At 42.6% G+C, this 15634-nt stretch overlaps 1 protein-coding gene across 4 annotated transcripts in view; it reads right to left on the bottom strand.

The window, feature by feature from the left end:
- rbfox3a (RNA binding fox-1 homolog 3a) overlaps positions 1-15634 on the bottom strand; it is a 529247-nt gene that overhangs the window by 149619 nt on the left and 363994 nt on the right. The window contains exon 1 of one of the 4 annotated variants that reach the window (XM_035612521.2): positions 12428-13359. The exons of the other annotated variants lie outside the window; for them this stretch is intronic. Coding sequence (XP_035468414.2) covers positions 12428-12445 — 18 coding nt within the window. The 5' untranslated portion in view covers positions 12446-13359. Of the gene's footprint in view, positions 1-12427; positions 13360-15634 lie in introns of those variants that run through there. 4 annotated transcript variants of the gene reach the window in all.

Raw genomic sequence — 15634 nt, 5'->3', positions numbered from 1 at the left:
CACTTTTATTAAGCTAAAGCCATCCTAGATAGGCAGGCCTTGGTCCTACAATCTCTTAGTTAACAGCTAAGTGCCCAAGCCAGGGAGCATCTATCTACTTTCCCCGCCTAATCTTAAGAAAATAGGCGGGAAAAGCCCCGGTAGGGGGTTAGCCTACTCCTTCAGGTTTGCAATCTGACATGACAAACACCTCAGGGCTTGATAAGAAGAGGACTTAAACCTCTGTTTATGGGGCTACAACCCACCGCTTAACTCTCAGCCATCCTACCTGTGACCTTTATACGCTGGTTTATATCCACCAACCACAAAGATATCGGAACTCTGACTTTCTCACGACCTTTCTGTCATGCTTAAAACCCACCTCTTCTGCTCTGCATATCCCTAGCCCCCCCCCCCATTACACTTTCTTCTTTTCTGTTTGAAATGATGTATTAGAACATTCTGTGCAATATATTACAGTTATTCTCAACTGCAGAGACTGAAAGAATATGTTTATTGACCACAAGTTGTGGTGTTTGAGGGTAATATTTATTTTGTTGTATGTGGTTTATGTTTTGTGAGTGTTTAACTAAATGTGTATTTTTGGACAATGTAAATCTGTTTCCACCTGTGTTCATTATTTTGAAAATGTGATGTCACAGTGTCTGTGGATGACAAAAGTGTTAAAGCAATTGAGACAAATCATAATAGTTGTCATCATTAACACGAAGTACAGATATTGCATGTATTCTGCATTTATAGAATCCTTTTGATGTTTCAAAGAAAGACAGCTAAAATCATATAAATTGGAGGGCCGACTCCTGCAACTTTTTCACAGGCAGATTAGTGGCCATAGCAAATGATAAAGGCTCACCCTGATGGCAGCTCAATATCCTGTCTTTATTGAAAAGGCAATATCATATTAATCGTTTACATAACCCAGTTTAAAATAACTTAATACTAACTGCAGTCCACATGCTTGTGTCTAGTGTACAGTTCAGGGGGATACTACTGAGTTACCATTTTAACATGGCAAAATCAACCACCTTATGTGTCTTTGCCCTGAACATTGAAACAAATGAAATAGAACATTTAAAGACAAACAAAGTAGTCATATCAGATAAAATACTATATAATCAAATACTGAACATTGATGCTTTGAAATGATTTCCAATTCACTCACTCATTCACTTTATTTTTGTGCAGTCAATAGTACCAATCATTCTCTTGAATCTCATAGAAAGAAAGTGTTCTGTATGTAGGCCTGCTACTATGCATACTAAAAAGAGGCTAGACCAAGTATTTTGATATTGTAAATTACATGCAATCGCATTAAAAAGCCTTCTTTATGGGTCCTATATTGTAGCAATATTATTTGTGTGTGCTTGTGTGTGGAGATTTGTGTAACTGTATTTCAATCCGTGTATGCGTGATCAAATTGTGTGTGAAAGAATCTGCAATTGGAGATTATTTTATCTGCTTTCTCATATTATACATGCTGTGTGTTTTTTATGTGCATAGGGTGGGTCATAAAAGGGTAACATCGAGTTAACCACGGGTAAAATCTAACAAAGTTGTTCTGGAAGTTAACCTGATAAACGAGTAACCTTCTTTTGTAGTACAGGACTCAGGTTTTTAAAAAGAGTTACACAACTGTTCTTTCTCTATCTCTCTTCTTTCCCTTTCTTTCTCCCCACCACTCCTGTCTCTCCTATTTCTCCCCTCTCACCCCAACCGGTTGTGGCAGATGTTCCGCCCACAACTGAGTTCGGTTCTGCTAGAAATGTATTCCTGTTAAAAGGGAGTTGTTTTTTATCCACTGCCACAAAGTGTTTGTTCATTGTGGGAACTGTTGGTTTCTCTGTTATATTGTGAGGTCTCAACCTTACTATGTAAAGTGCCTTTAGATAATGTATGTTGTGATCAGTGTTACCAACTCCTCAGTAAGGAAAGTAGACACCTAACCCTTACCCTATTGTCTGTCCTAAAAGTCACTAAATGATGGCATTACCTAATTTGCATAATTGGCTAAAGGGATCTGAATAATCGCTAAATATATGCTTCGGTGCCATAAAATTGAATTCAATAGAATTAAAAATGCAATCACTTTCCTCATTTTAAAACCAACATACCCATTTAAACAATGCACTGCACAGGAAAGTCTGAAACTAGCAAAAACGCTTTCAGTTCACTTCAGATTGGGCTCCTAAGCGAAGGGGTGCTAAGTGCAGGGTGCATTACAGAGGTCAATTTGTATGTTACTTTTGTTGTTTTTTTTTTATTCATTTTTTGACAGGCCCTGTTCATACCTGGCATTAACATGCATCTTGAGTGACCTGATCTACGTTTGTCAGTTCACACCTGCCATTCAAATATGTCTCCACATGCTCTGCTAATGACGTCTGGGAGGCGTTTGCTAGTCATCTTCTGTATCTCACTCTTTACCTTATGGTGAAGAAAAAGAGGGAGCAGATATCAGGTCATGCAGGTGTTATATACAGTGTGGTTGGACCTGATGAGGGCCCAGTGCAGGCCACAGGGCGTGAAAGAAAGTCTTCACTACTGGGATTGCGCAAGGGATAAACCCAATAGCGACAGTTCTAGGCAAAGCCTATAGGAAATAGAATGTGGCAAAATGCAGCTGAGGCCACCTCCAAATGTGATCTGAAAGGCTTTCTCAATGCGTTTTGGGTGCATTCACACTTGCCAGGTGTGAATAGGACCTAAGTAGGTGCAAAATATATCTGGGTTAGAAGTGCATCAATCCACTATCTAAACGCCTTTATTCTTTAAGGGCCACGGGGGGCTGGAGCAAATCCCAGCTGAAATTGGGCGAGAGGGGGGGCACACCCTGGACAGGTCGTCAACGTGTCAGAGAAATACAACAATTCACACACACATTCACACCTATGGTGAATTTAGAGTCGCCAATTAACCTAAGCCCAATATGCATGTGTTTGTACTGTGGGAGGAAGCGGGAGAACCTGGAGAGAACCCACGCAGACATTGGTAGAACATGCAAACTCCACAGAGAGAGGCCCTGGTTCGTTCAAACCGGGATGCGAACCAAGAACCCTCTTGCTGTGAGGCGACAGTGCTACCCTCTACACCACTATGCAGCCCGAAGGGTTAGCAGTTCTCTTTAGGTAATTTTATTTATTTTGTTAAAAGTAGCACCTGTTGGCTCCTATGTTCTCCAATAAACATAACATTGTAACTGTGCGCTACAATTGTTCCTGTTGTCTGTCTCTCTCTCTCTCTCTGATGCAGGACGTGAGATGTGAGGTGTGGACCCCAAGGCTGACTTTGTGCTGCCTGCATGAGAGGAAGCAGGGGCAATGGTGGTGTGGTGGCGTGGTGGCAGGGTACTGATCGATAGCTAACATCATTGCCTTTCAGCCCCAAGCTCTTGCTTGCTGCAATCTCGGCGTGTGGGTGGGAAAAAAAAGAGAGCGATGGAGAGGAAGAGAGAGCGAGAGACAGTCACTCTACTATCAACATTACTAGTTGACCTGAATGTGCAGGATAACTTCAATTAATACATAAATCTATTTAGTGCAGTTGCTGGCTACTTTAGTCCTTTAAGTCTATTTAAGAGTCCTGTCAAATCTGATCTAATGACATACTGTCACCAATCACAGATAAGATCCAAGTATATCAGGACGGTGTGTAAAATATTTATAACATTGTCTGCTGAAGTTAAGAAAGAGCTTTGCTTTCCCAAGCACATTTTACACATTTCCATTGCCCCATTCATTCTGAGTGTTGAGTTTTCTTTCTCTTGTTTTGATATGCTTTTACTTTGCTTCTGCCTTTACTTATCCAATGACATTCTACAGCTACTGCATTTATGTGTGTGTGTGTGTATGTGTGTGTGTGTACAGTTCCACACCTTTCTGATCAGAGAGCTGCTTAGAACCCCCACAGTCTTCTTCTGTTGGCCCGTGGGATCCGAGTGTGGGAACTGCTGCGTCAGGGTTTATCCATTAAAACCAGAATTCTAACTTTGGTCTCATGAATAATTGTTTTTGCGTAAGTGTACATTTTTCAGCTACATTTTTCATGACTTCAGTGCTTCTTAAGGCCCACCAGTTACCAGAATTCTGAGATTGATTTCAAATCACTATTTTTATCAGAGAAAAAGAGAAATTCTTTGAAACTCTTCCTTCTGAGTGAAATGTAAAAAAAAAAGACTGATCCTAAATGCAGTCGTCCAGAATGGACTCAAATATAGAGAGAAACCTTGGCAACAACTCCACCTGTTAACAAGTATATTTCGTCATTCGTGTAACAGTGCATGGTATAAGAAGCATTTCACACTCTCCGGCTGGCATTGGCAAATGGTGGCATTGGACATAATCCTTGAGGTGCAGAATGTCCAAATTAACATAATTCCTGCACACATACTAAACTCTGCTGTGTTCTTATTCACATCCCTCAACCCTAATATCCTAATTGGTTGTTAATTTGAACCAGCCACAAACCCTCCATCCCTTACTGTCCATCTGGCTCTCTGCCCACACTTCATGAAGTCAGTGCCTCTTTGCACTTAAACACTGATCTGGGGTCAAAGATAAAGAGCAGGTATCATTCAGGGCTGTCACGGTGGTGATAGCCTACCTCTGTGGAGAAGATAAGAATGTTGGTGCTCTAACCTTTCCTTGGTGGCCCTCCTGTAAATAGTGCTAATGATGGCTCCAAGTGATAAAACCTAGCTCCCCTGCTTCTTTCTTACTTTCTTTCTTTCTATGACACACTGCTTCCAGCTCCATCTCTCTGTCACCGTCCTGCTTCTGCTCCTCTCTCTACCTCTTTCGGTAATAGCCTAGGGTAATATCCCTCCCATCCCACTGATATCCTTTTGTACTCAGCGGAGAAATCTTAGAAATCCCTTCTCCTGCTCGCCTGTTTAATCTCCTTATCGGCATGAAGATTACAGCGCACAGTGAATAGGAGAATGAGCTGCAAAGAGCTAAGCACCAAGTGGAAACTGCTGCACTGTGATATGGCAGAATTTGAGGGATTATAAGGATCTCGAAAAAACGTGGCCACAAAGGTCCCTTGAGGGCTTGACCGATACCAGCTAGTTTGGAATAAAAAAAAATAAAAAAAATAAATCTGGATTAGCAATTCCTTCAGGTAGAGCGAGAAAGTATTTACTGAAGTAATATTTTACAAATGAACAAATGATTTGCATGTTCCTCATTTTCACAAGGAAGCATGAGATTGCATTAAGTAATTACTTCATACAGTGTTTTGTATTCATTTATTATCCACAGTAAATTAGTTCTTTTTTTTTAGATTGCATTCTACATGCTACCCCTACATTTCTTTATATGTTCTAAAGCAGAGGTCACCAGTAGCTGGCGGTCCAGTTTCAGACCCAGATGGCATCCTATTCTGACTTGGATCTACAACTAATTGTCAAAGATTTCTATTTTAACCACTGCAGCGTTTCGAGTCTTCACAGCACACGTTAAGCGGCCCAGGAAACTCACAGACCAATTGTAAATTGGATCCTTCTATTGCAAACTATGCAGACCATTGAGAGATGAGAGAAGGGAAAACAGACAGTGACAGGTGACGAAGTGAAAAGTAAGAAAAATAACCTCACATGGAATGCTCTCAGAAGAAAAATGTTTACAATGAAAACAGTTTTAAATCAAGACTGGACAGACTATTCCATGTTCACTCTTCTGACGGGCAGTTCAAAACAAGCATGTCTCATATGTTTCAAGGCCGTGGTGATTATTAAAAGCAGCAATGTGAAACACCACTACGAGACAAACAGATCTTTTGAAGAAACAAATTCCACCTGAGGGCATGCAAAATAAATGATCTAAGAGCCTAATATGATAGACCCACAAATTCTAATTCTACACACGTGTATGGGGACGGCCTGAAACAATACCTTCACAGATTTAAAATCCTGACGGCACAAGCTAGAACTCTCTTCTCTCACTGAACAAGAAAAGTGTTGGTAAGACATAAGAGGAAAATTAAAAAAAATAAGAAAAGCAGGTGTTGAAGCTGTTCAGTTGTTTGGAAGATTTGCTGCAAAGGCTGGAAAAGCTGCAATGGTTAAAATAGAAACACTCTTTCTCAATGATTTTTCAGTACATCTGCTTTAGAATATGTCAGCAACTCTTCATACCATACTTTATTTAACTTCCTTAGTGTATGCATACTGCCAATACTGCACATATCCTATTCATATTATATTTTACTGTACATGTTACTCTGCACTTTTCTGCTTTATAAGTTTGAGTTCTTATTTTGAATAAAGTTGATGCATATTTCAATATATATTGCATTGAATCATGTTAGTTAGTCATTATGATGCGGAATCTGGACCTTTCTGAATTTTATTGAATATCCCTGATCTCAAATCACAGTTACACAGCAGATCATCCCACTGCAGACTATTCTCATGTGTGACTTATTTACGATTCTTCACATCTCTTTTGAGATCCAGCCCATACACTGAACTAGGGCTACCTCCTCTACTGATGATTTGAGTCATCAACATCATTATTCGCACATTGTTTGTGATAAAAAGTTTTCTTCCAAGTTTTTTAAAAGGTAGAAATGCCAGCTAAAGTAGTTCTGAACTAAATCAGACAAACTGGTCACAATGCTACATTTGTTTTGACTTGGAAAATTCTGATTCCTGTTAAGTCCACAAACCAGTACAAAATGTTTGTTTCAGTGTGTGCATTTGTGTTATAGATTGAACTGTGGCATCTAAAGGCTAATTACTATATTCCATCGACTCTGACCATATTGTTGGGTGTCAAGGTTTTCGCAGCCGTGCTGATAAATGATGGTATTTGCCTCTTTGATGTATACATCACTGTTAATATAAACATTTAATTTCGCAAGATATATAGTATTTTGGTGGCATTTTTACTTAAGAATCCCACTGTGTATGACGTATCCAGAGCCAAAGTTGATTTCATGCAGCTTATTGCTCTTGATTATTAGAAAACTGTAAAAAAAAAAAAAAAAAAAATACACATGGAGGAAAAAATAACAGCCATAACAGACATAGATGGAGCTTGCAGCATGCACTCACACTTTGTGTTCTCTTGATAAAGCTATGAGCCATTATATGTGGAAAATTGCATATGCATGTTTTTTGTGCCAACACCTTTTGGGAATAGTTCAACCACCCAAAACCTTCCGTATGATGTCTGACTAGAGCGTCATGAGAGGCCACTAACAAGACTGCATAAGATTTGTGCCTTAAAATACTACCACAATAGGCCGCTGATACGCTCATTACCTCAAAGTTAAGGGGCATTGTTGGGCCCAACGCGAAGCGGAGTAATAGTAATTGACACACTACAATACGATTTTTTTATTTCGTCAAGAAATACAAAAAAAGTAGTTCCTTCTGGCTACCTGCACAGTGCACAGCGGTTGCTATGCAACACACTGTAGCGTTCCTCAGAAAGAAAGCTACGAGTCGGAAGCTGGGTTCGCCGGTAATTTAAGTTTGCAGGCTACTGTACTCCGTCGCTACTGACATCTACTTACGTCTACTTAGGTCGTTACTTCCTCAGTCGTGGGGTGATAACTGACCTGTGCAAACTGATTCGACATCATAAGCGTTGTATACGCTCATATACACTACCAGTGAGACGGCGAAGCCGGAGGGACAGGAAGCAGGAGCAAGGCAAGCGAGCGGGGCTACAGGCTAGGCTAAACCGTACAAAACAGCTACTCCAAGCCTCTTCCTTGCAAACGCCAGGTCACTCGTCAACACGATGGATGAGATCAGAGCTAGAACCATGCCCTACTGTGTGACTAGCATCACGGAGACGTGGCTTTACGAGAACATACAAGAACATGGCCTACACAATGCTATTGAGCTAGCAGGGCTCTCTCTCTATAGAGTGGACCGCACGAGAGACTCCGGTAAGAGCCACGGGGGAGGAGTGTGCATCTTCGTGAACAAGTGGTGTACAGAAACGGCTGAAAAGCACTGCTGCCCTGATCTCGAGCTCCTAGTAGGTTCTTTCTACCAAGGAAATTCACAACTGTAATCATCATGGCAGTTTTACATCCGCCCGCTAGCTAAAGCTAAGTTAGCTCTGGAAAAGCTTCATGACAGCGCTAGTAAACAGCTGATGGCGCACCCGGACGGTGTGGTCAATGTAGTAGATGCATGCAGATTTCTACTGGTCATGCCCAAATTTCACAGGAATGAGACAATTCAATCGTTCGTACTGGGAACACATTTTGACGAAGTGAGAGTTTGCTCTCAGATTTCTGTCAGCATCTGCTGAATATTAGTTTATCTTTGTCTTCATCTCATTTGCCAAACCACCGCAGCTCTCTCTCCACCAACACTGTACCACACTGCCATGACAGTAGATGTCAACGTCCAGTTTAGCTTCAGTTCACCACTAGTCACAGGAAACGTGTATCAGCATGACTCTATTATAATGCAATGACATCCTAACGTCTTAACATATGTTTAAAATGCAGGGGGGGTGGGGGGGGGGGGCCGCCTGCGCTAGTCCAAAAACCAGAGTTAACCGGATACTGCAGTAAACCTGCATCTAAACCCAGCTCCCTGCCCCGGATCAGGGCATCTGAGCCAGAGTGCCTGGAGAGGATCAAGGCTGAGACAAGCAGAAGACGATGAGTTTAAAGGGAGACATCTCTATTCTGGAGCAGGTCCTCATTTCACTGTCTAGCACTCTGGCAGGTATCCCTCTCTCCCCTCCTCTAACCCGCACAGTCCCCTGCTCGGCACACTCAATTATTCATCAGTTTACAGATGCACTGAGGAGAGAAGAGAGGAGGGAGGCGGCAGATGCTTATCTCCTCTCCTTCTTTACTGTTGCTCCTCACTTCCCCTCGCTTCCTTTTTGAAAAGTGACCATCCCTTCATCTCCATCCTTCCATGTACGGCATGAATAATTAACACTCATGACCCCGTGGGTGCAAAGGAGAGGAACAGAAAAGTGCTGGTCATCACCTTTTCCCTTCTTCTCTTTTTGCGTCTCTGGTAAGCACCAGCATCCTGACCCAGCTTCCAGCAGCCCTCTTTCTCTCACTCTCTTTTTCTACGCCTCTCTCTTCTGTCTCTCTTTGTCTCTCCTGCCCATTCCGCCTCTACCTCCGATGTACCTGTTCATTAGTTTGTTTTGTTTCCTCTCTTCCAGCCCTCTGTTACCGTTTTACCCATCTGGACGTCTTTGTTCTCGCTGAGAGTCGCAAAAGGGACAGGTTAGTGTTGTCAGAGTGACATCAAGGAGATCATGGCAACCTCCAAACTCTCTCTGTGTGTGTGTGTGTGTGTGTTTCAGCGGAGCAGTAAACTATTAGTCAGTTTTAAAAGGATCTCTCCTCATCCTGCTTATTACATTTGTAATGAGCTTGTGAGCATTCAGTAGCCGTGCACGCGTGGGTTTACTTACAGTATATTTTTGGTTACTGAGAAAGAGAGAGAGGGAGAGAGAGAGTCGGTAGAGTGATGAAGAGGAATGGCTAATGTCAGCTGCACTGGCTGCTGCATCGCTATCAAAGCCCCCTTCTTGCTTTGCGCTGAATCCGCAGACAGCCACTAGAAGCAGACTCCCCCATCATAAACTACTTTACAGCACACTGAGTGAGACAGGAAGGCGGAGGCGCTGAGATATCGGGAGGAAAACACGATAAAGAGAAAATGAATGCCCAGGAAAGAGGGAAAGGAGCAATGAACAGAGGGGGCTAAGACGGACTGATGTCACCCCTGTCCTTTCACTTTCTGTCTTTCTCTCTTTCCTTACTTATTTACTTTCTTTTTCTCTTGACTTGTTAAATAAACCTTTCCTACTCCTTCACATATTTGAATTCAAACCAAGCCACCAGAAGCTTCTCTTGGTAGTGACACTAATCTTGGGTTTTGACCAACACCATTTGCAGTGGAGCAGATGTTCTTTTGCCAACAGGAGAGGAGGGGGCTGGATCCTCAGATAAACATCTTTTTGCATCTTTTAAGTGATGTAATCTGCACAACGTTCCAGCGGCTTCATCCTCTGATTGTTGCTTGCTTACAATTACAACAAAAGCAATTACTGTATACTGAGCCCTGGAGGCTCCTCGCTGAGAAGGTCTAAGTCTGAGGGAAAATAATTTCCATTCAGAGCTACTTCCATAGTGTTGAGTTTTAAATCATAAAGCACGATACCGAATCACAATCGATCAGCTGGAGCCTTTAGGTTTTGGTATTAAACAATACACTTCAGCCAACTCCAGCGTTTGAACCAAAACTCCAATAGCTTGGAAACACACACACTAGACTTGCTGGGTATCCCGGTGCTCCAGTTAACCAGGGAGAACGTGCTCAAAGGCTCCCAGAGGTCTTCAGCATAGTGGGCTTCTGCAGGCGAAGGTCTGCACGCTCTGTATCGCTGCGCTTCCAGCTCCGCGCTGCACATCAATAAAAAGCCTCCTTCACACACTTTCAGCTGAATCTCCAGAATCTCCTGTATAGGCCCGACTCCCATGACAGGCACTGCGGAAATACACTCTCGCACTCGCGCATATGCTCACACAGAGTGATGGAGCTGCTAATCCGCATGATGTTTAACCCTGACAATGGGAAACAGCTCAAGATTGCCCCGGAGCCAGAAACATGACAGATGTGTACTACAAAAAATATGTGCATCACATTCTGTGCTGAGTTTAGGATTTATTAGAGAGAGAAAAAAACTCTCAATGTGTTTGCCTCCAAAGAAATAATATGAAGTGTGTAAGCACAATGTCAAACATTTGGATACAAGATGTGATATGATCCTACTTTGCTCGTCTTGAATCGTTAATTTCAAAATATGAACTAGTTGATTAGTTGATTGTCCATTTCAGGATTATGTTAACTGTTTTATTCAATGTTAGATTTTTTATTAGAAAGCTAGGATTTGTCTTTCTCACTAAATCCCAAAGGCCAAAAAGCACACATTTAAATTGTATTTAAAAAGCTCAATAAAGTCTCTATCTATCTATAAAATGATGATTAATGATGATTGAAGGAGAACAAGTAACACTCTTCTCTCTTCATATAATTACTTTAGAAATGTTACATATGTATTAAAAGACAATACGATCAACTTAACATGAAAAACAGGAGCATGGATGCCTCACCTAAAATGCAAACTGACCCAGTACTGGTATTTGGCTTTACTTGCTAAAATGTAATAACAGTTTGAGTTTACTTTGACAAACTACCATGTGACGTTACTCAAAACAGAATAATAATTATTATCACCTCATATTTCTCCGTAACGTCTCTTTAATTGACTTGTTTGGAGACTGCTGGACTGGAGAGCAGACTGCAGACTGCAGACTTTTTCATTGTAGCTGGCAGTTCTTATCATACTTTCTTATTTCCTAAATGAAACTGACCCACTAAACTAACTTCAAAGTACCACAGAATCACAAAATCATATTTTTTTTCCCCATGGTTCACTCATCATGACAGAGGAGCCATTGGAAATGAAAAACATACAGTAGTGTTGGACAGTTTTTATCCACAGGTTTTCTTTTAAACCCTTAGCAAAAAGTGTGCTTTAACGCACTGAGCTTATGTTTCAAGTCTCTGTGAAATGTTTGCGGTTAGGCAAATGATACAGAGCAATCAATGTTCTTTCTTTGGAGCATTTAAGTGAAATGCAGGAGTTTTTTGTAAATGTAATTCAAATTTGGCTTCACTGCAGATAAAATTCAATGTGGAATAGACTAAAATGTCCATTTTGGACACATGCATTTTAATTTCACTAGTTCTGTTTGGCAATTCAAAATTCACAGTTAAAGCAACATTCACTGCCTCCCTTGCTCCCTCTCTCTCTCACACACACACACAAACACACACACACAGCATCACGTCACATGCAGAACTGCATTACACTTGAGAGTTCCTGCATTAACAGCCAGCGTTTGAAATATAACATAAAGATTTTACATCCCCGACCCCCACATTCACTTAGAGATGGAGGAAAACATCCAACCTGTTGGTTGAACATATAACAAACAAAGAACCACCCTTCTTCTGTAAGGTTCCTGCCTCTAAGACCACATCTCCATAAGCATATTTTACAATTCCAAACATCCCATACAGACGGCCTCTATCACTTTATCACTTTGAGATAAATGCAGTTTCTGCTGTATCACGTGCAGTAAAATATTTTCAATCAGACTCGTAAAACTAGACATCAAGCTCAAGTTGAGCGGAAGCTCACTGTTACAACTTCATCAATATCATTCAAAAGTGCCAGATCATTGGCCCAGGGCTGTGTGAGTGAGCAAGGTGGTAGTTCAGACAGGTCCTTTGTTCTCTGGTACAATATGATGAATACATACAAAAGAAAGAAAACAAAGCAAAGAGTAAAGGATCAATAATGTCTCCCTGATCACTGAGCGGTGTTCAGGAGCCCCTCCACTGGGCTCCAGTACTCACCCAGAAGTACATCATCATCTTGGCCGAGAGAGGATGGGAGACCGGGGGGTGGAAGAAAAGGGGAATGCACTGGACTCTCCAGTGTTCTTGTTCTTCTTCGTCTCTCTGTTTCTCTTGGTCTGTCCCACTGTGAAGTTTCTTTTTGTGCCGGCACTGCCCGCTCAGTGTTATCTGGTGGCCGGCCGACTGCCAACTATGGTTGTGGTTTTGTAGCCGAGTTAAGTCCCGTTATGAGTCCCAGTGCCGTGAGAAGACAAGTCGCTCTTCCTCTCCTGCAAAACTCTCCTGAAGCGTGACTCTGCTTCCCAGAGTCTGTCACGCTGCTTCTCCTCCCCCTGAACCTGAATCAAAAAAAGTCTTCTTCTCCTGCTGCTGACGGCGGAAAGGAATAAAAAGAGAGAAAGAGTAAAGGGAGAGGCTACAAGGGAGAAAGTGCTGGCTGCTGTTACTCTTCCCTTCCTTTTCTTTTTGTTCTTTACTTCACTTACTCCTTTTTCTTCTGCCCTATTCTCACTCTCTCTCTTCTTCAACTTGCCATCCTTTATTGCCCACTCTGCTCTTCTTGCTTTCTCTTGTGTCTCTCTCTATTTGCCTGCTTAACTATACTAAACTATACACTTGCGCGCTCTCCCTTTGCTTTCCGTTGTCTCTTTCTCTGGGCAGCTTAAGTCCAGCAGAGGGAAAGTCTGAGGCAGAATTTCTTCGACAGCGTTCCTGGATAAAGAGCGCTGGAGTGGCTGCGAGGTGGGAAAAGCTGGAGAACAACACACGGTGCAGCAGCTCAGAGTCTTTCATCCGGAGAGAGACAAGTGTGGAGGGAACGGAGTGTAAGGGGGAGGGCACGGGCTGCAAAGAAGTTGTGGAAAGCCAGAACGAGGGAGGAAGGAAAAAGCGAGAAATAGGGGGCAGCTTCGGCATGTTGTTGTTGCTGCTAAGGAGACCACGATTCCAGCCGCTTTCATTAAGCTGCACTGGAAACATCAGGGGGGAGGAAGTGATGTGCGTGGGGGGTGGGACACCAGGAAGCTGTTTGAATTGACATCGCCCGCGTAGACGGGTGGATTCAGGAGGAGGAGAAGTGGAAGAGGTAAATACAGCCAAACTGATGATGCCTCTCTTGTTGCTGTTCTTCTGTGGTTCCTTGTGTTTCTCTCTCTCTCTCTCCCTCTGTGTGTGTGTATGTGTGTGTGTGTGTGTGTGAACTTGTCGCTCAAGTGTTGGTTCAAACCATCACTGTGAGGATATCGTGGGGTCCTCACAACTTAAAGGGGCTTTCTGTTGGTTCAGACTCGGTTTAGATTTCAGGATAGAATTATTTTATGGAATTGTGTTGGGTTTAGGCATTTAAGGCAAGGGGCTAGGGAACGCATTTTGACAATGTGTTCTTTAGGGATGTGAAGATTTAAGCGATTCGTATCGATACACGAACACCCACGGCCAAGATGTGAGTGCATCGGTGGGGCAGCTGTGAATCGATGCAATTGCATAAAGAAATCCAGATGCATTTAAAATCTGATTCATTAGATTATTAGTATTTTATTCATTTGTTTAGAAATGTGACCGACCCAATAATTAGTTATTTTGATACTTTTATTACAAAATGTGCCACGCTGCTGTGAAGTACACAGGCAGTGGAACTAACCTCATAATCACCTGAAGTGACGACGCGGTTCGACCATGGAAGCATCTGTCATACCTCTTTCACACCAAAATTACCGTGTAGACCCGGGTTTTTTGAACGCGGGTCGACCCGCGATTAATCGGCAATTGGCCACTTTCACACTGCGAGCAGACCAGGGTCTGATTATCGTGTAGTGACAGTTGGTGGCCATAGATGGCGCTAGAGAGCGGCGCGGGCCATTAAACAAAGAAGAAGAACAGTGTAGCGTATCTTGTACTTGTCACTCTTTCAAAGTTTACAAACTCAGTGCAGTGTTACGAGCCAAGTCTGGTCCTTTAATCAGGCAGCCATATGGGTTTTGAAGTGTGTGTGTATGAGAAAAGAAGAAGGTTGGCGCTGTACGCTGTCATTGTGTACGTAGCTGCTGCCACAAGGAGAATGAGCTCCAGACATCATCCATGTTACCGACAGTTTATGACCACTGTGTAATGAGAGACCGCCTGATGAGGCCGTGTATGTCCACCGAAGGGTTGAAATAAAGTGCCCCGTTCTGAACCTCATCGATGATCTGGATTGTGTTAGTTGTTACCACCAACGAGCCAAAGCTAGGCTAAGCGAGCTAGCTACATGTGAGAGGTCTCTTTACTACAGTTCGGAGGCTGTGAGCTCGAGAGGTAAGAGCAGTTACCGATGCACTAATTTGCCTCCGTCATCGCGCAAATTAGTGCGTTCACCCGGGTGTGACGTTCACATCAATGCCGATCAGAGGTGAAGCCGATTATTACCCGGGTCTATTGCAGAGTCATTTCACCCAGGGCTGAATGCCGATTAAACGTTTTCATACTGAAGAAAACGCCGGGTGTTAGCAGGTTTAAACGGGTTTTTTGGCCAGTGTGAAAGGGGCTTCAGTGAACTATCATCCCCTGCCTCGGGTTCAGATTCATTAACAGTTACTACGCCCAAGACAAGTGGTGATGGTGTTTTTCCCACGCCCTGCTGGCCGACAGCTCCACTCCTTCAAAGACATTCATACATTGTTCCAGAGAACAAGGTTTTCAAGCACCTCATCATCACCTCCCATCCCTCATTCTGTGAGCCCGGTGTATTAAAAGTGTGAACTGTTAACTTGAATCAGACGGAACACTTCAACAGAATTTGTGGAAAAAAGGCCAGTTTGTGAAAGCTCTTTATTTTAGTTGATTAATAAATGATCAAACTCATTGATTTGAGTAGCATCATTCCTTTGCATCATTCAATCACATTGCATCCAATGGCACTGTGTTGAATTGCATTGCATCGTGATCGGGGTGTGAATCGTATTGTATCTCATCGGTTATGATGCATATGTATCTTTAATCGTTGACAGTGTATCGAGATCACTCACTTGCAGCAAATTCTTTTTTTTGCATCTCAGTGCGTTTGCATCATCATACACACACATTGTGTGTTTGTACCTACATACATTTGATGGGTGTGTTTGTAGCCTGACGAGGCATGCAGACAGAGAGAGACAGAAAGAGAGCGAGCGAGAGAGAGAGATGTAGGTGGTAGAGGGTTGAGGCTGCCTCAGCAAATTTACACTGCCA

This window comes from Scophthalmus maximus, chromosome 16, assembly GCF_022379125.1.
Source record: "Scophthalmus maximus strain ysfricsl-2021 chromosome 16, ASM2237912v1, whole genome shotgun sequence".
NCBI lineage: Eukaryota > Metazoa > Chordata > Actinopteri > Pleuronectiformes > Scophthalmidae > Scophthalmus > Scophthalmus maximus.
Note: the sequence above shows the minus strand (reverse complement) of the source record. Positions and strands in the feature narration are given on the sequence as shown.